At 43.2% G+C, this 20,251-nt stretch overlaps 1 protein-coding gene across 2 annotated transcripts; it reads left to right on the forward strand.

Annotated features, from left to right (window-relative positions):
• On the forward strand, nucleotides 1-19,969 carry LOC133964468 (glucocorticoid-induced transcript 1 protein). Of its 2 annotated transcripts, none has more exons than XM_062398560.1 (9): nucleotides 1-157; nucleotides 338-718; nucleotides 5,514-5,662; nucleotides 11,702-11,791; nucleotides 14,071-14,196; nucleotides 15,433-15,573; nucleotides 16,748-16,937; nucleotides 17,356-17,476; nucleotides 17,653-19,969. In XM_062398560.1, the coding sequence occupies exons 2-9, from the start codon at nucleotides 403-405 to the stop codon at nucleotides 17,954-17,956; spliced, it is 1,437 nt and encodes a 478-aa protein (XP_062254544.1). In that variant the 5' UTR covers nucleotides 1-157; nucleotides 338-402; the 3' UTR covers nucleotides 17,957-19,969. The 2 variants fall into 2 exon arrangements, with proteins under 2 accessions (XP_062254544.1, XP_062254545.1); XM_062398561.1 differs by having other exon boundaries at nucleotides 14,074-14,196.
• The last annotated feature ends 282 nt before the right edge of the window (nucleotides 19,970-20,251 follow it).

A 20,251-nucleotide genomic window follows, 5' to 3' on the forward strand; every position in this document is an offset into this window, starting at 1 on the left:
GCAGCTGTCATTCAGAGTGAGGACGTGATGGAGGAGACGCAGCAGCCGCTGGAAAACACCAAGTGAAACGTTTCGCGAAAAAAGTGTTGAAAAGTAACTTTTAAACTTTGCTCCGCGACGCTCGAGGCCCCCGGCGGGATGTGTTAGCGTGTGACCGGTGAGTGTGCGGAGCCGCAGCCGCCCGGAGGAGCCCGGTTCTCCGCCGCCGCACGAGTTAGACTTTGTTAGAGAAAAGGAAGCTAACGTTTTTTGTTTTTCTGCTAACAAGCTAATGTTTATTTTACCCTCCTCCTCTTCCTCCTCTCCTCCTCCTCGTCACCTCCTCCTCTTGCTCCAGAGAAGCAGTGACTCCGGCAGCTCGTCTCTCTTCCTGCTCCGGGGAATTACAGCCAGTTTTGGAGGATGTCAGCCCCCAGCAACTCGCTCCAGCAGGCGAGGGTGAGGCGCAGCAATGCGGGCTCTCCGGGCGGCGGAGGAGGTGGAGGCGGCGGCGGCAGCAGCTGCCGTCTGCACCCCCTCCGGGCCACCGTGCCCTACCAGCTCCTGCGTGCGGGTCAGAGCAGCCCGACGCGGCCGCAGAGCCTCCACGGAGGGGCCACGACCAGCCGGGGCTCCAGCACCCCCTCCAGCCCGACGCTCAGTCCAGGAAGCGCAAAGCCAAGACTGTCCCCCGAAAACAGGGACTCCTCCTGTCCCCCTGACTCTCCTGTCTCCAGAGGTAAAACACACTCCCAGCTGTGTCGTAGGCCACGAAATGCAGTGTCACCACGTGCTATTGTTCCCTGTTCACCAGCAGCAGTTATCCATTTACATTAGATTATTACCACGGTGCAGAAAAGGTCATATCAGAGTCAAGGTGGTGGCTTGTGAGGCTGGAACCAGGGTTTGGCCTTTATTTGCAGTAGTTTTGCTGCATTAACTATTCAGCCTATCGTCCATTTACACAATTAGACACTGGTAGAGAGAATAGTGTGCACTGGAGGCTCTGTTGCTTCCTATGGACTTTTGACAGGAGGAGAGAGGGGAGGAGAAAAACGTGCTTTAAGTTGTAAAAGGGGCCACGTCAGTCCCAGTAGGAGCAGGAGCAGGGCCTGAGCGAAGGGTCAGGTGCTGTCGATGGTCTGACTCCACTTTCCACACATGCAGCTTGTACTTGACACATTCAGACCATATGCTGCCTCTCCACGTGTCGCTCTGCACAGCTTCACGTCAGGCTCAGCTGCTCCCTGGAAGTGATTCAGAGACGAACAGAAGGAGGACATGAGAGTCCAGGCAAGCCCTAAGTCCTGATCCTTCCCTGAATCTCATTTATAGGATCATAGTCTGACCAGTAGCTGTAGACCAGGACGTAGGAATACTAAGTTTCTTTCTGTAAACCCTGTGTTCTCCACACAGTCACAACCAAACATGTGTGATGTGCAAAGTGTGTGAAGATAACAAGCATTTCCTGGCGTCTGGAGACAAAGCGTCTCATTTTTGTTCTGTTCAACCTCACGGGGAGTTTCTGAGATTTGGTAATTAGTTGCAATAATGTTCTGTATCAAACAGGATTAGATCGCAAATCGCCACAAGCTAGACATCAACCACATTCCTCCATCGGCCTCATCTAACTGCATCTCCCCCTCACTTTGTACCAAAGCCCTCATTTCGGATATCGTGGAGTTGTGTGTGGAATTTAATGTTTGTGCCGTGCTTCAAATTCCGCAGTTCTTTGAATGAGATGACCTCCAACCTTGACCAGTGTACCATGCAAGGCAGGAAACAAAGTCTTTTCTACAACAACCAAGTAGGCAGCTTCACCAGGCATGATGAATTTCACTGGTGTTTGGCTAGCGGTCCGTATTGATTTCCCACCCCTGCGGCATGCCACGCATACCTCGGTCCCTCTGAAAGAGAAGACCTCTCGCCCCGGCCAGTGTCCCATGTCAGTGGTGGTGATGGAGACTTGACCGTCCGTCATGGCTGTGACCTCACAGTCCAAACACACGTGAGAGGCCCCCAGATGACAACACTCCCATCGAGGGGTTGGTTAGAAAATGCTAATTATCTGTGTCAACAAGTGGTTTGTTGCATTTACACAACTACGTTTTGGTTTAACACACATTGCTACTGGTATGTTTATGCCTGCCGTCCATACTACTCTGGAGTTTTCTATGCTACTTGCCTTGTTTTGGTTTTAAAACTGCACGTATAGGCCATTAATCCCGCTTTCCTCCATGTTAGTGGATGGGACATGGACCCAACTAAATACATCAAAATTCACCTGTAGATAAATATAATATCTCAAAGATGGTGCCGGTCATTTTAAGTAGTTCTTTCACACTGAATGTTCATGACTCTGTCATTTGATCGCACTTCTCTTATTCTGCCTTCAAATGTGAAAGACGGTAATGTTCGCATCTGTGATATTTAAGTTTCATTTCTCGATAGTGGGAGGAAGTTGAGATGCATCATTCATCTTTATATATACTCGATGGTTTACACTGGCATGTCACAGGTTATTAATGGTTTCAAAATACCATTCCAAAACAAAAAAGACGCATTAGCATGGATGTAGCCTTAGTGTGAGGATAATTGATCCTTGTTCATCTTTCATCACCGCAGCCAACCTCGACTAGACTGAAGCAGTAGGCTCTGCACTTTGTAATTTCCCATTCACTGTAGCACTTTGAACCCACTCGCAGACATAATGCTTCCCATTTGGTGGGATATCCAGTCCAAAGTGCCGTAAAGTACCATGAGTGTGTGAGTGCCAGAAAATGTGCATGTGGTAATGGACCAGTGTTCACTTCTTGGCCTGACGATCAAGGACAGGGTAAAGAGCATTTTATTCCACATTATGACCTTTCGGATCCACCATAATGACGTCATTCTCTTACCATAGCGTCCCAACAATGAGTCCCACACTGTGTCAAAGTGCCAGCTGTGCTGAAACAGCAGTGCTTCATTGTCACCCATTCAAACTGCAGAGTAGGACCAAATCTGAAAACGAACGTGTTGTCCAAATCACTTGACTCTGGAACTGTACTGTGTGTCTCCTGTGGTTTTTATCACAGCTTAGCATTGTGACGTGTCCGGGAGGTGAAGGGTAATGTGGTGTGGAGATTGCTCAGTGACAAAAGGGGCCATTGTTAGCACAGTTAGCATACCTTTCTCTCTCATCTAGGTATTTTCAAACCAGTCCACGCTGGCATGCTGTGGAAGGTACCTACTGGACTCGATGAGAGATAATATTAATAGTAACAAGCCGTTTCCTGACCAGCTGAGGGACAGATGCTGGAACTCATAACCTTAAACCTCCCTGCTTAAGATAAATACCATCTCGCATATTGTATGAAAGACGGCTCCACTTGACAATTATCACACATAACTGAAATAACTGATGTATTGTATGGCTTAACTATGACCTGCAGGATGGCCGAGTGTATGACCAATGCTTGGTTCCAAAACACTCACTTATAGATTGTTTCTTGGGTTAAAAAATGCATTATTAAATCCCACATATATCAAGGTTATAAGTTTGGGCTTTCATTTAGAATGAATAGTGATTACCTTCAGACCAATATGCATTTATTTCAGCACAAATTTATAATACCAGAATGCTAAATAATCAACAGGTAGTATCAGTAAAGCCAGATATTGGAGCTATTGTTCATATTTATAAACTTGTGAACAACATTAACCATTTTGTAATTCAATTCTTCATTAATCACCTTTTAGGGGCTGCGAGCAACTGTATTAAATATATCTACTTATTTTTCATTTCATTAAGGACTAAAGCATCAATATAAAGTTCTTGTCATCTAACTGAGCAGCTCTCAGATCCCAAAAGTGCTGAGATTTTGTTGCTCGAGCCCAAGATGAAGCTAAATATTTTGATTTTCCTCTCGACCGGTGTCATGCAGCCTTGAGAGAACCTAAAGGAAACCGTTCTGCTTTGGTTTACTGATTTGGACCACATGTTTGCTTTCACATTTTGCCTCTGCCCCTTCGGTTAATAAACCACCCATTTATCCCTGGAAATGTGGCGATTTCTCCCCCCGCAGCTTGTCAAATGGCCAGTTTTTCTATTTAAATTCAGCCTGAGAAATACTTCTTTAATATCACAGACACCACTTACTTATCCCTGAAATCAGCAGATGGACTGCTTTGATGTCTTGGCTTCTTTCACACTCTTTTCTCATCCGGAGATTATTCTAGTCGGGCAAGTCGAGGGGGAGACGATGGAAAATATCCACAATCCCGGGTTCTGAGAGCACCGGCTTGGCCTGTATCAATATTGATGGAAATTTAGCCTGCTTCCTTTGTCTACAATGCTTCAGGGAATTTTATTGTAGCCCAGTAAGCTTACTTAGGCAATACCTTTGGGTGGGTAGGCCTGTGTATTCTATGAACAAAGAACAAAAATAAATGGTTGTGTAGTTTTGCTCGGAGAGGGGTGCCTCATGTAGATGGTTTAGTCTCTGCGTGTGTGTGTATAATGTTGGAACGGCCTCAGCTTCACCCGACGCAGACGAGGAACAGAGTAAACTCCCTGATCGTCATGATGTTTCCTTTGGTCCGACTGAAACGGACCAAAAGGAAATTCTTCAACTTGAGTTAATCAACCAAATGAACCCTAATGAATTGAATCCACATCTCGCTGCAGCCTCACACTGATCTCATACTAATGTCTTTGTGTTTGTGACTTTGCGTGTTTTGTTTTTCTGTGTCTCTCTCTCTCTTGCTGCGTGTCACTGCAGGAATGTTGAGTGGATACAGGCAGTATTGATGTGCATTGTGGTGTGGTTGTTTATGAGTTCTTATGTGGGTGGTGTGTGCTTAACTGCTCTGGCTCACCACAGCCTGCTCTCATAACATTAGATACTCCTGCTCAGCCATTTACATTTGCTTCGGGCCTCGGCTCTCAGACCCACTCGGCTCGGCACTCGTACTTGTGAGATTGGAAAATCCTGTCCTTGTGTCTTGGAAACAAGAAAACATTGTGAGGAATTTTTTTTTTGTTGGGGGGGGGGGTCGTGATTGAACCCTGTTGCAGTGGTTTACAGATGTGAGGGTGAAGTGTTGATTTCAATGTTTTGTTATTGGGAGATTTTGTCTTAACTTATTTTACTCCCTGGGTCTTCAGTAAATATTTTCATTCTTTCAATATGTGAATATCACGCTACAGTATTTATTGTTTTGCTTTGATTATTTATTGGCTTTTCAGAACCAATTATTGACAGTTTGACAAGTTTTGCCAAAAATTTAAATTATTAAGAGTGGATTAGTTGCTCAGAATATGGCTCCCATTCCGTGTGTACACATTTGCACTGAGAGATTTATTACTCAGTGACATTTTAGCACTGTAAGTTGAACTTTTTCTTATTGACACAACCAGGGAAGTTGGCACATAGAATGTTGAAGATGCCTCAGGGTTCCTGGGATTATTGTTCACCAAGCACTGGTGCCTGCGTGAGTGTGTCTATGTATAGGCCTCATTTTTGTTTCTTTATGTTTTCTCCAATTCACAGCAGAAAGGTCCAAGCTGCAGGTTCGGACTTCCAGTGCCATCCGGCGGACATCTTCCCTGGATGCCATCACAGGGCCTTACCTCACAGGCCAATGGCCTCGGGACTCTCACGGACCGTACGCTTCCTGTATGAAAGACAAAGCCACACAGGTACATACCGTTCAGAGAATCATGTCTGGGCTCTTCGCTTGAAAAGGGGTGTGCTCGCATGTTTTCAATAATCGGCTCTGAAGTGGTAGAAGTGTTCTTGTTCGGTATTCAGATGTCAACATCATTGGAAATAGAACGTTACACACCCCTAGACAAATTTTGTGGTTTAGGTTATGGCATCCCTGGTGGATGGGTCTACTACTCTGTTTTCAATTTAAGAAATTTACTGATTTAATCCAAAATTTAAGAGTAGATTTGTTGAAGCCAAAGATTGTTTCTTTTTAACACTGTGAACTTTAGCTTTTCCCTGGTGCTGCTGAAATGCACGTTGGGAGTTGTAGTTCAACTCTCCCTTCAACTTATTTGTTTTCAGTCTTGTAGCTTCACACTTTCACTCTTGAGCTCACTCAAAATGAGCTCTTTCCTATTTGCAAGACAATTACAGGTTCACATCATGATATAAACACTACAGCGACATGTTAACTTGCACCTATAAATACTGAAAACTTTTTTTAGCAAATGTTTTAGATGTTCCGATACCAGCATCACTAAATAATAAAGAGGGAATTAATCTTATTCAGCTCAGCAAGTTGCAGGGATCGATCATCATATTCATATTTTAGTAATTAATCAGTAAAGCACATTTCAAGGGGTAAAACGAAGTTAGGAAAAGTTGAGTCATTTGCCCATTATGTTCTCCATTGAGTAGAATTTAGTTTAAAGTTTGAAATAAAATATTTAACTGTCAGAAGGCCCGCCCTTAGGTCAGTTTTGTCTGGTAAATCCCTAAATCTACCACTCACTTCCACCTCTCGCTGGCCGCTAGGACTTCCAAATATCTATTGGTTTGTGTCATAGTGCCTGCAAAGGAAACGCTTACAAATCCCGGCCAAAGATTTCGTTATGGTGATGTGGTGCCTGTGGACTCTGCTGCCAATACAGGCCTGTTAGACTTTAGAGTAAATAGTCTAAAACACTCTCACAGCACCACACTTTAAAACATTATTACACTTAATAAGGCCTGTGTATGTTTTTCGCATTGGCCCTGACCAGACCACACTATTCCTGGAGAGCAGCCCCACTCATGGTCACCCACAAATCTCCCAATGTGACCCATGGCTAAATGCTGTTTTTCTCAGAGGGCTTGCTTTTCCTCCTGTTTTTTGGAGGGGGGGTGTTATGAAAGAATATTGAATATGAATGATCATGACGAGGGCTGCTCCCTCCCTGCTTACAGAAGCCTTTCATGTGTCTGAATGAGGACAGCCAAGCCTCATTTACATGGGCTTCATTTCTTTGTGTGTAGGCTGAGGAAGTTCTGAGAGGGCAGAGCAGGGTTTCTTGAAGTGGCTGTATGCTGAATAAACACCTCTAATTACAGGGTTCCTGTTCAGCCCTGGAAAGACAGGACGAGTATGGAAAATCTATTTGATAATTATCTCTTCCTTGGAAAAATGCACAGAAACGTTGGTGCACAAATACACACTTAACTTCTGGTTCTTTGGATAATGGGACATTTGCCTGTGTCATATAGGGACATTAGAAATCCAGCTAAGAGACATGTCTGGGGAAGTTTTTAGATGGAAAACATTTTTCTGTGATGCGTGACGTGGGAGAGTGAACACACTTGACAATCCCTCGGCGATTAAATGCACAAACTCTCCCAAGGATTGTCCGATTTCCTGTTAACAAGCTATGCCTGGGCCCGGCTCCCTTTTATAAGACAACAACAGCAGAAAGCAGCAGACAAAAGGTCCTCGGGTTCTTTTGTTGTGCATTGCAAAAGTTCAAGACAGCCTCTCCTTTCAGCTGTAATGTAGCCCTGCATGGAGGTGAAGTTGTTTGCACCTGTCCCTCCGGCTATGGCTTAGGCAGGGAGAAATCCCACTGCTTACCACCTGGCCCTTGTGGCTGCATGGCCCGCCTGCCTTTTGTGTGGGAGTCGAGGAGCAGAGGGCCCATACATATGCTAATTACTGTTCCGGGATAGTCCCATGGCCATAGGCCTCGTGGTTACAGAACACAGAATGTCTGTATGAAAATCAGGGCCCTGACAAACCAAGCAAACCTCAAAGAACTTACACCGACAAAGACGGACTGATCAAACAGCGTGCGTCACCTCACGTCTTCTGTTTAAAAATTGCACTTGAATGCAACACAAAGGCGCCGGCCGACCGCCAGTTGACCACCACCGTGTGTGTTTGTGTGTGTGTCCGGCTGCCTGAGCTGAAGCATAATATCAGTAGTTTGTATCTGTAAATACAAAATGACAGAAAAGCAGAATAAGCAGACCTGCTGGTTTTCAGGCCACTGAATCTGCTCAGACCGTTTCCTTATTGGCTCATAAATTGTGCTGGTAAAATGTTTGCTTTGCTTTGCTGACAGCTGCTGAACCCCTGGTGCCAAACACATGTGGCACACGAATGCATAATGAAAGTGTGCCATTGACCGACAACAAACTTTAGCTGTGTAAGACAATTAATCCAACTTGAGGGCTGTATTACATGAATGTTATCGCTGTTGATCCAATACCACTTCCCCTCGAGATTTGCCTCGTTTGTTTCACTGTAAACGTGGGTGTATGTTGTAGATTATTGGTTTATATGTATGAAGATTAACGTTGGGCCAACAACAAAATTGACCTTTTAAAGATACCTCTCCACTTCTCTGGAAGGCTTTGAGAGGTTCAGAAATGCTCAAGATGACAGATTAATGAATTCAACTCACTGAATCAAAATGTACATCCTCATATCTTAACCCTCATCAAAAGACAGTCTGCTCGCAGGCCACCTCGTGCAATCTAAACAAACCAGCTCCAATTCCACCAAAATTCTATTGAAGCTCAGTCATTATTTCCTGCTTTGGAACTGAGCTGGATTCTTGAGGATGTTGCCGGCATGCAGCCCCTTTGGGTGGGAATCAGAATGTGAAGAAAGCTGCAGGCTATGGTAGAGGTGCATTATCAGACAAAACACCTGGCGCACAAGTCTACAAAACACACAACGTGGGCCGGAAGTTCAAGAGCTAGCATGATAAAAGGGCCTCTGAGGTAAATAAAGGTGGGTGTTCATGTTAACAGAAGATTTGCTTGGGGGGGGGGGGGACAGTAAATACAGCCTGCAGTATTTCTTAACTGTCTTGTCCTACTGTGGATAACAGGAGGGAAATCTTCACCTTCATTCCAAACTCCCAAAAATGTGACCCCTACCAGGATAGGTGTGGCCCGTTGATAAGAAATTTGCATTCTTTAGATTTAAAACAAACTGATGTGGAAAGTGCCCTTTGTATCTGAAAGACGGAATGTTTGGGGAATAACCCCCCCGACCACATTTGTTTAAGTGTTGGCTAAAATGCAAACAACTCGGTCATTAGCCTTGAGCTAAGTCAGCACAAGTGTCAACATACTGTATTTGCTTTAACTATTATTCTTGATAGTGTCAGAAAGGCACGATCATTGCTGCTTTCACTACTTCTGGTTTGTATAGGGGGAGCTCACAGGGCAGTCCAGAATTAATTAATGTCTATGGAACTGTAGCCTGAAAATGTTTTTGAATATATATTTTCTATGTAGAAACAATTGATTAAGTTACATTAGATTCCCACCTTTTCAATCATTATAAAAATCTGTCTGTAGATATTTGTGATGTTAGCGCACCACAGGACTCTTAAAACCATTAACCATTTAGGTTTCACTGGGGGCCTGTTTTTTGTGTGAGCGTGTAATGTAGTGAATTCCTCCATGACCAGTTGGCAGCTGCTACATTATACACATTCACAGTGATCCCATTGGTCCTCCTTTAGATGGGCATTCAACTTAATTGTCTTCTCAGCGAGTGTCCTGTCGCACTCAGATGTAAATAGTCTAATCCGTGCCGTATTTGCCTGAAATACAATGTGGAAGAGGCAGTTGTAAAGTCTTTGCAGTGTAGCTCCCTTCACTGGTGAATTACAGCCAATTCTGGTACAACGGCAATAATAGGAAACTGGAACTAGATGAGCTCTGTTGCTGGAAATGAAAGTAAAGATCACGGCCTGGTAAATAAGTAAACTAAAGAGAAGTCCAATAACAGCACCAGAAAATTACCCTTCCAATTTGCTCTTTTGATTTTCATGCAAGCGCGGCTCACTGGAAATTCCAAGCGTTTCACATGGAGATACAAGTATTGAGGGTAGCTCGCCTCCTTGACGTCAGAGAACATCTGTGAGAACTTAGTTTTTCCTCAACAGCAAAGTTCACTGCTCCATAAAGGTCGTCGGCACTCTGTATTCTGCACGAGCGGATCGAGCTGCAGCTTCCAGTCCCTCGGTCTTTGGGCGAAGCATCAAACGCTGCAAGCCATTCCATAGGCCATGCACGAAATGTTAATGCTAAAGGCTAGCAACACATCTGCCGTCCACTGAGGCCTAGCACAGTCGTCTCTTTATGAGAGCACAGGCAGCCATTTAACTCGCTGTCCTTTGCTAGGGGGGAACCAGCGCCAGCAAGCCAACGCACACGGCTTCACGGGTGTTCCTCATTATTCAGTGTGATATTCCAAATCATAGGGCCGGGCTTGTGCCCTGGCTGCAGAGTCATAGAGGTTTTCTGTTTGTGCGGGGGTCAGAAATGAGGCAGCGCTAAAACACTGACATTTAGGCTGTTTCATACTCACCAGAGAAACGTCAGATGTTTGGGGATTTGTTTGAGGGACTAGAGGCCCTGTTGATATGCATAATCGGGGGGGGGGGGGGGTTAACAACCCCTATGAAACATCCTCAGTCTTTCGACTTTTGCATATATTTACATAACTTAACCAGTTCCTGGTTTATGCAGCAGAGGTCTAGAAGACATGTTCAGTTGGACAGAACTGCCTCTATGCTCAAACGTTTTGTATATTAGATGTTTTCATACTGGTTTTACAACAACACAAAATGTCCCTGCAGACTCGCATTGTGCAGGACATACTCTGCAAATCACATCAGGATCTACAAGCTGAGTAGTCTCATTCATTTGTTTACTTACACTACTTAAGGTGAAACTAAAACCAGCTGCTAAATAACTTCCTTGTAAATGTCACTTCTTTCCCACAATGATGTCTTCATGTCAGATACACGTAAATATTATTTGATATCCCTGTAATTATATTCTCCGAATGTGTCTGGCTTGTTAAACGATGATAAAAGATGGATTATGAAAATGTAGAAAACTGTTTTGCCTAAAGACGAAAATAGTTTACTGCCCTGTCACAGATGTATTTATCTGAACGCGGCTCACTAATGGAAACAGTCAGACCTGCTGTGACTCTTGTGTTTTTCCTCTTGAACGAGGTTCTTTCCTCAGGGACGGTTTCTCAACGCTGTTTTTCCTCATCTTCATTGATTCCAGATTTTCAGCTACACTTTTGAACACGTTGCACTCATTTACCACTCTCACCCACATCTTTCCCAAACTGCTTATACAAACATTTAGCATTCTGGATGCTCACTGGACGCCCACATCTTGAGTGACTCCAATGAGAGATTGCTGAAGTTATTTAGCCTTTTTTAATCAAAGACATTTCAGGAGTTTGCTTTGAAGATCTTTGTAAAACCCCAGTCCCTCTCCTGCACGCAGTGGATATTTGAGTATAGGTGACTGTGTGTTTATATACAGTTTGTTTATATAAGTGAGTTGTTTGTGTAACTCTCTAGTCATTTACAACTGGGACAGAGCAACACAAACTCGGTGCATCAGGCTCTGACACAATAAACAAAATGCTTGTTGGGTTCGAGTTGAGCTACGTTTGTTATTTTGTGGGTTTGGACAGAAAAGTGCGGCCTCAGTTTCGCTCTAGCAACGACCTTTCTTGTGACCTTTTCGTTATTTGATGCCTAACAATAATCCGCCCTGACACTAAGAACCTGCAGGTTGATTACTTTAGGTTTTAAAGTTGATGTAATCTCTTTACACATATATGCATCTGCAGACAGTTAAACATTGTGTTTGTGCTACTGTGTTTGCGTGTGAAAGGAAATGGTGTGAAGTTGTGTAACACGTGGTCATGTGTCTGTGTGTTTCAGACTCCAGGTCTCTGGAACGATGAAGGAGCAGAGCAGGGAAGTCCTCACCAGCGGTCGGCCTCCTGGGGAAGTGCAGACCACCTCAAAGAGGTACATTCACCTCCATTAACCTCGGCTCACCCGAGTCACAGCTGCGTCTGACAACAGACGCCACAGACAGTTGGATAACCACTGTGTAGTGGTGTCAGCAATCCGTCTACAAGCCCCAAACACCCATGCAGCCAAATCAAAGAGCATGTTATTGCCATTTTTGAGGTTCATTGCATTTACTCAAAAATGTGTTTTATTTGTCAGGGCCTGAGGTCAGCGTAAATAGCATGCTCCTTAAGACTGGTTTCCAGTCCTGTCTATCTGCTGGGCTCGGTGGCCAACCAGCTGACCACACGCAGCTATTAGGGCTCCAGCTCTCCAGACCACGGTCTAATTTTAACTTCCTTCTCTCCACTGTTTTCCACTCAAGTGCACTCTCGCATCTCATTATGGCCTGTTGTTTTTTTTGTGAGACAGTTCATGAGCTCCACTCAAAGGGTGAAACACATTGTTCCCTCCTTAGTGGACCGACTCAGGCTCACTCGTGTTTCTAAAAGAGCCACAGAGATGCTGCTGCAACACAACAGCCACTCACACATTTTTATTTTTTTCACGTAGAAGTAGTTCCCGAAAGATTAATGACACATATGTCTTTGGTTTTCGTGTTTGACCACGAGAAAGCCAACATGTCAAGAGTCATAAAATTCCTTTTGTAATGACTTCATTACGTACTCAATGTACATGAAGTGACATATATGAGTTCAGAGTTATTCAAATGGCTGTTTGAATTAAGACGACATATGGAAGTGCTCAGGTTTTTACTGTGCCGACTCGCTGGCAACCACCATGGGAGGAGTTTGTCCATCTGTCAGTCCCATTCTGGTGAATTTAATATCTCAGGAACATCTTGAAGGTATTTCTTTAAATTTGGCAAAAACATTCACTTGGATTACATCAGCGTTTTGTGGTCAAGGTCACTGTGATGTCACAAAACCTTTTTTAGTTTTTTACTATAGATTTTTATGACAAGATTTAAGACACAGCACAAGAACAACAGTTGTACAACGTTAAGTCAAATTAATGTATTTCTGTCATTGATAACAATTACACTTAATACCTTTTTTATTAAATTACTCCAGTCACTTCACTACATGTATTATGAGTCTGGTCAGACTTCTAAATAACTATATACAGGAAGTGTTCATTAAAGCCTCAAAGAAAACTTCGGCGCCACAGGAGACGTTGTGTGGACCGTGCTTAATAACAGACCGGACTAATCGATTACTAAATTAGCAAACAACTGTTGTAATAATCTATTAAATCAATTTATTGTTGCACCCGAAACAATATGAATTTCTAAAATTAACATTTGTGTAAATGTAGCTGCACGCTCCAAGAATTGTTTTCAACTTCCTGAAAACAAACCCCGGACCTTGGCTGCACAATCCCCAGCACAGCGCAGCCAGGAAAACCTCTGTGTCATCCTCTTGAGATTATACCGGGATTGTCTGGACTTGTCATCATCAACTGCTGCGGTCACTCGATGAACGTAGTGAACTGCATTCTGGCTCTGTAACCTCTGTGTTTCCGTGTGTGGGAGGACATCTATGAAAAGAGCGAGTCTCTTTGTTGACTGTGTTGCCAGGATTACAAGATCAGCACTGAAGACCACACCTTTGTCTGCATAGTACAACTGCGTCTGTTATGCTCACAAAGGGTATCCTGTTTTTAAGCTGATACTCGGCCACATGCAGAAACACCCACTGACCTAACTTTCATCATCAGAGAAATCCGACGCACAGTAGTGCACATTTATGTTGTCAGTCAAAAAGTAGTTTTATTATTTGGTAAAAAGTACAATCTTCCTGATAGTGTAGGTTATTATTGTTAAAAAATTAAGAATAAAACATATTCAACCAATTCCTGCGTTAATTTATAGGCGATTTATCAGCCACTGTGATAATACATTTATTGTTTCAGACCGTTTTTGGGTATTTTCACTTTGTCAAATGGGAGAATTTGCTCCTTTTCTTTTACTAATTTAATTTAGTAAATGGATTTTCATCCAAGTTGCCTGTCAAACAAGATATTTGAAGACATCTGCTTAACCTCTTAAAAGGCATTGGTAATTTCTCACTGTTTTTATACACTTTAAAAACATTTCCAAGAATGAAACGGATTAAATGTCCTTCACTGAAGCAAATATTGCCTAAGGTCTGATGTTTTCATGCATTACAATGATGGTCAAAATTGACAATTGCTCAGTTGACAGAAAAATTGCCCCCATGACCTGATTGTGACCCATGAGCTGAAGTCATGTCATGTCTCTCTTCCTCCAGCAGATTGCTAAACTACGACTGCAGCTGCAGCGCAGCAAGCAGGTCGGCCGGCAGAGTAAAGACCGGGAGCAGAGCTCACTGCAGCTGCCGCAGCAGGCGCTGCACAGCACGGCATGCCAACCTCAGGTGAGTGACTCCTGCTCTGCCAAATGAAATCCCTGAACAGCCCCCTTCAGCCACAGACACCACAAACTCATGATTTAGATCTGACAGCAGTGATATGACAACGTAGCTTAGCAGCCAAGCTAAAAAACATGTGCAACTTAAACAGATGGTGACCAAACCATGTCACAGCTGTGAGAGATAAGAGAACTGAATATGAGCAAACCGGGGTTAAAGTAGGTCACCTTCTACATTACCCAGTTAATGCACAATTGCGCATGAGTTTAATTTGTTATATTGCTTTCAGTTTCATTTTTATGAATCTAAAGTTTGAATCTAATCATTATTTTATAATAATACAACGTCCATAAAATACTTTCTTCATTTGATTGTGTTTATTATTGAATAACATTTAATTCGACATTTGTTGATTTTATACATTATACATCAACTTGTTAGGATTTACACTTTGTAAGACTTTTTTTTTTTTTCAAGTTCATTCTTGTGATGGATAACTTTAGTTTTAACATAGTAAAAAATATACTGAAGTATGTATATATATATTTGATATTTATACATATAAACACTCCATAAATGCATATATGTACACACTGAGACAAATACATGTCTATTGAGGAATCTCCAGTAAAATAATCAACAGTCTCTAAACAAGTGACATAAACATAAGCACTGGTAAAGTAGTAAGTCAGAAGAAGCATAGTGAAACATGGTCACAGTTTGAGGACTTGGTGTTCTTGAAAGATTGTGTTTATTGGATAGTTGTGTGTGGGTGTGTGTTGGTAATATTTAGTTTTAGATGTTGTGTGTTGCACAGACAAGTTCTAGTCAATGAGTCCCTGCTCTAACCAGCAGTGTCAGGAGAGGAGAGGGGGGATAAGTCCGGGCATGTCCCGTCTTCCTCTCCTTGTTTGGAGTTCATTCATTAACAGATGCCAAGCAACTGCACACATGAACCACTGTGGGGGAAATGAACATGGACGGCGACATGCTACACCCCTCGACCCAATCTGTGCTGGATGACAGTCGTTTCTTTGTTTGTGTTCCCACTACAGCAATATGTATTTACACTGAACATCTCCACCCATTAAATATCATGAAACAGGATCAGCCACAGTTTCAGGACTGCGAGCAGATCCCGATGTCGGACTCCGAAACACATGCTCTGTTGTGTATTTGATTGCACAACTGATCTGAATGGGTTGTGGTATTTAATGGAGTGTATCTTGTCTGTCCTTCCAGTACAAGGGACCTTCGTCAGCCTTGTCGTCCACGATCCCGGTGCCAAAATCCTTCACCTGCCGAGCCCCGAGCAGCGTGGGGGGAATCAACCACGAGCTAGAAAATGTATTTATCAGAGACGACTGGGAGCAGAGGATACAGGTAGGGACATGTACACACACAGACACACACATGCTCGCCTAACACAAACAAAATTGTGAGGTCTCTGTGTTCCAAGTTGTGTTAAATGTCAGGTTCACTTCTTATCTGACTGTTACTACAAGCAGTCAAGTTGTAGTTATTTTTTATCTGAACCTGACCCACATTACTAACCCTCAAAGATACGAGTCAACCAATCCTGCCTGACCTGTGAATTATTCTCTGAGCAATAAATTGAAGTAGTAAAAAATTGTTAAAGAGCGTTAAAGAGAATCATGAATCTTCGCCCTGATCTGGATTTACACCAGAATGTTACAGGTTCTTCCCTGACCCATAATGCACTGTTCCACAAACATTTTGTGGTAATAATCCAGCATAATCTAATTTGTGTAATCTTGCATTCTAGTAGACAAACGAACGCAAATTAAACCTCGTTAGTGAAGCTAATTAAAACCAAACCTATCGTAAAATTATCACTTGAACTACCTTTGGTCTATGTCCCATCTGCTAACACGGAGGAGGCAGGATACCTATTCTGCAGGTTTTTAAACTGTGCTTAATATTTATTACCTGCAAGCAACCCTCCTGTAAAGTCCCGACACACTGTACAGTCGGTCAGCCGGACACATACATTCCCACTCGCACTAAATTAAATGTCTACGAGACAAGTGGAGCAGTAAATCTTGCCTGACGTGGGGCAGTAAACCTTGGCAGGTCGGTAAAGCTTCCCTCTTAGAAAGAAACACAGACACACACACACACACACAGTTTAAACATGCGTACAAACATCACACAACTCCAGATTTATGCCCCCGTCCCGTTTGAATCAGCCTTGCCATTGATGCCAACGTAGAACACTCTGCACATCACACTGATCTTCTACTGTCACGTATCACCATCTGGTTCAGTGTGTGTTTCTCCAGATGCCCTTTAAACGGACAACAAACACACCAGTGGCCTTTCCCTCCAGTCGTACTGGGATGGATATATATATGTTTTGTAGTTGAGGCTCTTAACCCAGACTGTCGTCCAGTGCGTGAGCAGCAGGTCACATGTTTTTCGAGGACATTGGAGGATTGAGTGTGACCTTTTGACTTATGAGTCTCTTGAAATGCTCAGCTTCACCTTTTTGATCCGTGCATGTCAACACCGTCTCATCTGAACTCTGACCTCACAGGCCATGGACGCAGTGGACGGCCGTCGGCCCCCTTTCCCTCCGCACCGCTACAGCAGCGGCGGGGACACACGCGACACCGACACACAGGCGCCTTCGAGCGGCGACTCCAGCCCGTCGCCCCGCCCCTTCAGCTCTGAGCACCTCCACTCCCCCGATGGAAGCCCCTGTTCTGCTGAGGACACTGACAAAGGTACGACTTCGCTGTTTGACAGATCCAGCTTCAGTGACTTAAAAGGGAAATCGGTCTGATTTTAACATTAGTGTATTTATAGGGTCTTATTGAGTAAAACTGCATAAAGATATAATTTATAAAAAACAAACCTGTGACTTCAAATTATTGTAGTTAAGAATATTTTCTTGGTCTTTTTCTGCCTATATGTAAAAATATAACGGATATTATTAAAGATGCGTGAATAACAGTTTGCCAAATAAAATCAATTCCAGTGTATTGACATTTATAAACACATATACAGGTTATGTACTGAAAGCTGGCATTACATTTATACCTCGACTCATTGAAATCAGAATTTAACCAGTTTGTTTTCATTAGATAAAAGGGGTTCTAGCTCTTTTTGTCGACTCGTAACTTCCTGTTCCTGTGTTCTCAGACGGTGTTTGCAGTTCTCCTCTCCCCAAGTTCGCCACTTCTCCCAAACCCAACAACAGCTACATGTTCAAACGTGAACCTCCAGAGGGCTGTGAGAAGGTCAAAGTGTTTGACGAGTTTGTGTAAGTCTTCTTTTAATCCTTGTCATTTTGATATCCGTGGATGTTTTAACCCTTATTATGCTGTTTGCCCAGGAAACATGGAAAAGAGTGATGTAGGATAAACAACTTGACTTGTAGGATAAACAACTTGACTTGTATGCAAACAGTCGTATTAACAGATCTTCTGTTGTCTTCAGGTCTGGCAAATCAAAAGGCTTCCCTCTCTTCTCATGCCCGGACAAAAACAAGGTGAACTTCATTCCCAGGGGTTCGGCCTTCTGCCCCGTCAAACTCCTCTGCTCCGGGCTCCTTGTCGGTGAGAACGCCGGGCCGCTGGTGACCCCGACTCTGCCCACCGCACCACTACCTACCTTTCCGGCCTCCACTGACCGGAGCATCGACAAAAGCACAGGCGTAAGCACAGACAACAGCACAGACGGCCCGAGCCCCGACGCGGATGTGGGGAACGACGGCTCAGCACAAGTCCTGCTCACCAGCTAGTCCTCAGGTGTTCCTGACCAAACCTCCCACAGGGAAAACGTCTCACCCAGTTGGGTGGTTTGGTTTAAAAAAACAAACAAAAATTAAACGAAAAAGATGAAAACAAACAAAAAAAATCCTTGCACTCCGGTTATCCTAACATTAGCCAGCAGGGGGTGCCCAAGGTCCTAGAAAAGACACAAACGTACAGATAATGGGACCAACTTCCCGCTGCACAATCGTTTTCTGCTCCGGTCCAACTTGTCTCGGTCGTTGTCTCTCAGACTTTAGAGTGAGTGTTGACCTTGGGCACAGCCTCATCTTGTCCATCACTAACCTAGCCTTGTCCTCTCTACCCCCCCCCCCCCCCGATACCACCCGTAACAAATATAGCTTTGCTTTCTTTTTTGCAAAAAAAATGAATAATAAAATAAAATAGGGATTACTTCTCAAATTATTGTTACATAGCACTGGCAGTTGAAATAAAAACAAATCCACAACTTTGACAAGAGACAACGATGGGATATCACAAACTCAGTCTACTCATGTTATCTAATCAGCTTGTTAGCTGTTAAGTGTTCAGCGAGCTTAGGTTCACATATATAAGCTTTTTGACAGTATGGGATGTTTTTTTTTGATTCATATACAGTATTTAACATATGGGGACGTCTTGCAGTCCCAGTACACTCTCTCCCACTTTAACCACAGTGTTTGCACTTGTTAGGAGCTGGTTCAGAGAGAACCAGAAGTCTCTGCTGCCCGGTGTCACACAAGACTTTGATCTGCGTTAGTCTGATCACTATCAAACCTCGGTTCAATACGACTTCAGCTGTTTATTCACAGACCAAATAACCAGTCACAAAGCACACAACCCCCCCCCCCCCCCTCCTCCTCCCCTCCGTTGCCTTGTTGTATTGCCCCACGCCCCCCCGAACAATAACTCAGGTCATGTGGAATGTACTTGCTTGGACTAAGTTGCCTTTTTCCAAGTGTTTATAACTTTCTCTGACAGGAATATTTTATTTTTCTCTCCCCCCCGGAGAAGGACGTTATTACAGAGACGAGTCCGATGGTCGGACGTCACAGTTTGTGACGCGCGGCTTTGTTGCGTGAACCTGTTCAGGAGTTTCAGGTGCTATGACACATTCCAGAGGGCGCCGTTGCATCGGTCCACAGTCGGGCCTCGTGTAAATGGAACTAGCTAAATAAGCTACACCTTTTCCAAATTGAGAAGTCAACAATTCTATTGTTTTTTTGCCCCTTTTTTGTAAGAAATGTACCAAAGTTCAATTTCAAAAACAACGAAAGTCCCCTCGTTGTGTGTTTGGGTCACGCAAGGCTCAGTTTTGTGCAAGAGACCGAATGTTAGTGTGTTTTTGTTATGTTTTGTTTTATACACACTTCAGCGACTTATAAACACTGGTTGATGTTGTTTGAAACTCAGGCGGTGATAGTGAAACCAAGCCTCTGCACTTACTTTGTGAGTGAGATGATAATCACTACTTTTATTTTGGACCAATTTGTGAGTTAAAACAATCAGAACTTGAGTGTGCAATTGATTATTTTTTTAAGTACTGTAAACATACACTAACATATATTTTGTGTAGCACAGTTTGGCTCAAGATACACACCGTGGCAGATGTTCCCTGATGTTACCTGCACATGTTGTATCACTAGAACATATTTAAATAAAATACCCTTAGTGAGTTAGAGCAGGTTAACCTTGAACATGAGGATTTAACTATAAAAATGTTTCATTCCAAAACCGCTAATCTATATTTTCTCACTCGCACACAGAATCACATATGAACAACATATGCAACACATTCCTCACAGAATAAGTTGAAATTCTCTGTTCTGCTCTCGGCTCCATGAGTTTTGAATCGTACTCAAAAGTATAATTATATTCGCAAGCTCATTGTGCAGCAAAGAGACGGTTGCCACGTCCGGCAACGATAATTCAGTTTTCCTGTGTATTACGCATTTCTATGTAGAAACTTGTGTGTTTTTCAATAAAGAAAACAGAAAAAGTCACAGATTTTGGTTTGTAATCCTTTTATAAGAGTCGGTGGGGGGGGGAGGGAATGTAAGGCAATCAATGCATTTGGTTTGTGTTTAAAAACATGATACAATAAAATAAAGTCACTCTGTTATAATGTTCTGCAGAAGGAATCCAATGATTTATAATGAGCTTCAATACTGTTGAGTAGAGATTTAGATTAAGGCATTTACTGATACACATCAATCTGCAGCGTTGTCACAATCATCACAATTATCAAACCTTCAAGTTAGAAAAGAAAACACTAAAAACTGCAA

This window comes from Platichthys flesus, chromosome 11 (assembly GCF_949316205.1).
Source record: "Platichthys flesus chromosome 11, fPlaFle2.1, whole genome shotgun sequence".
In the NCBI taxonomy this organism is placed as follows: domain Eukaryota; kingdom Metazoa; phylum Chordata; class Actinopteri; order Pleuronectiformes; family Pleuronectidae; genus Platichthys; species Platichthys flesus.

Excerpts from the sequence above, each read along its gene's own strand:
- LOC133964468 (XM_062398560.1), top strand. The coding sequence starts at position 403 with ATGTCAGCCCCCAGCAACTCGCTCCAGCAGGCGAGGGTGAGGCGCAGC. Across the intron at positions 5,663-11,701 it reads TGAAAGACAAAGCCACACAG|ACTCCAGGTCTCTGGAACGA; the intron begins GTACATACCGTT and ends TGTGTGTTTCAG. Across the intron at positions 14,197-15,432 it reads GCACGGCATGCCAACCTCAG|TACAAGGGACCTTCGTCAGC; the intron begins GTGAGTGACTCC and ends CTGTCCTTCCAG.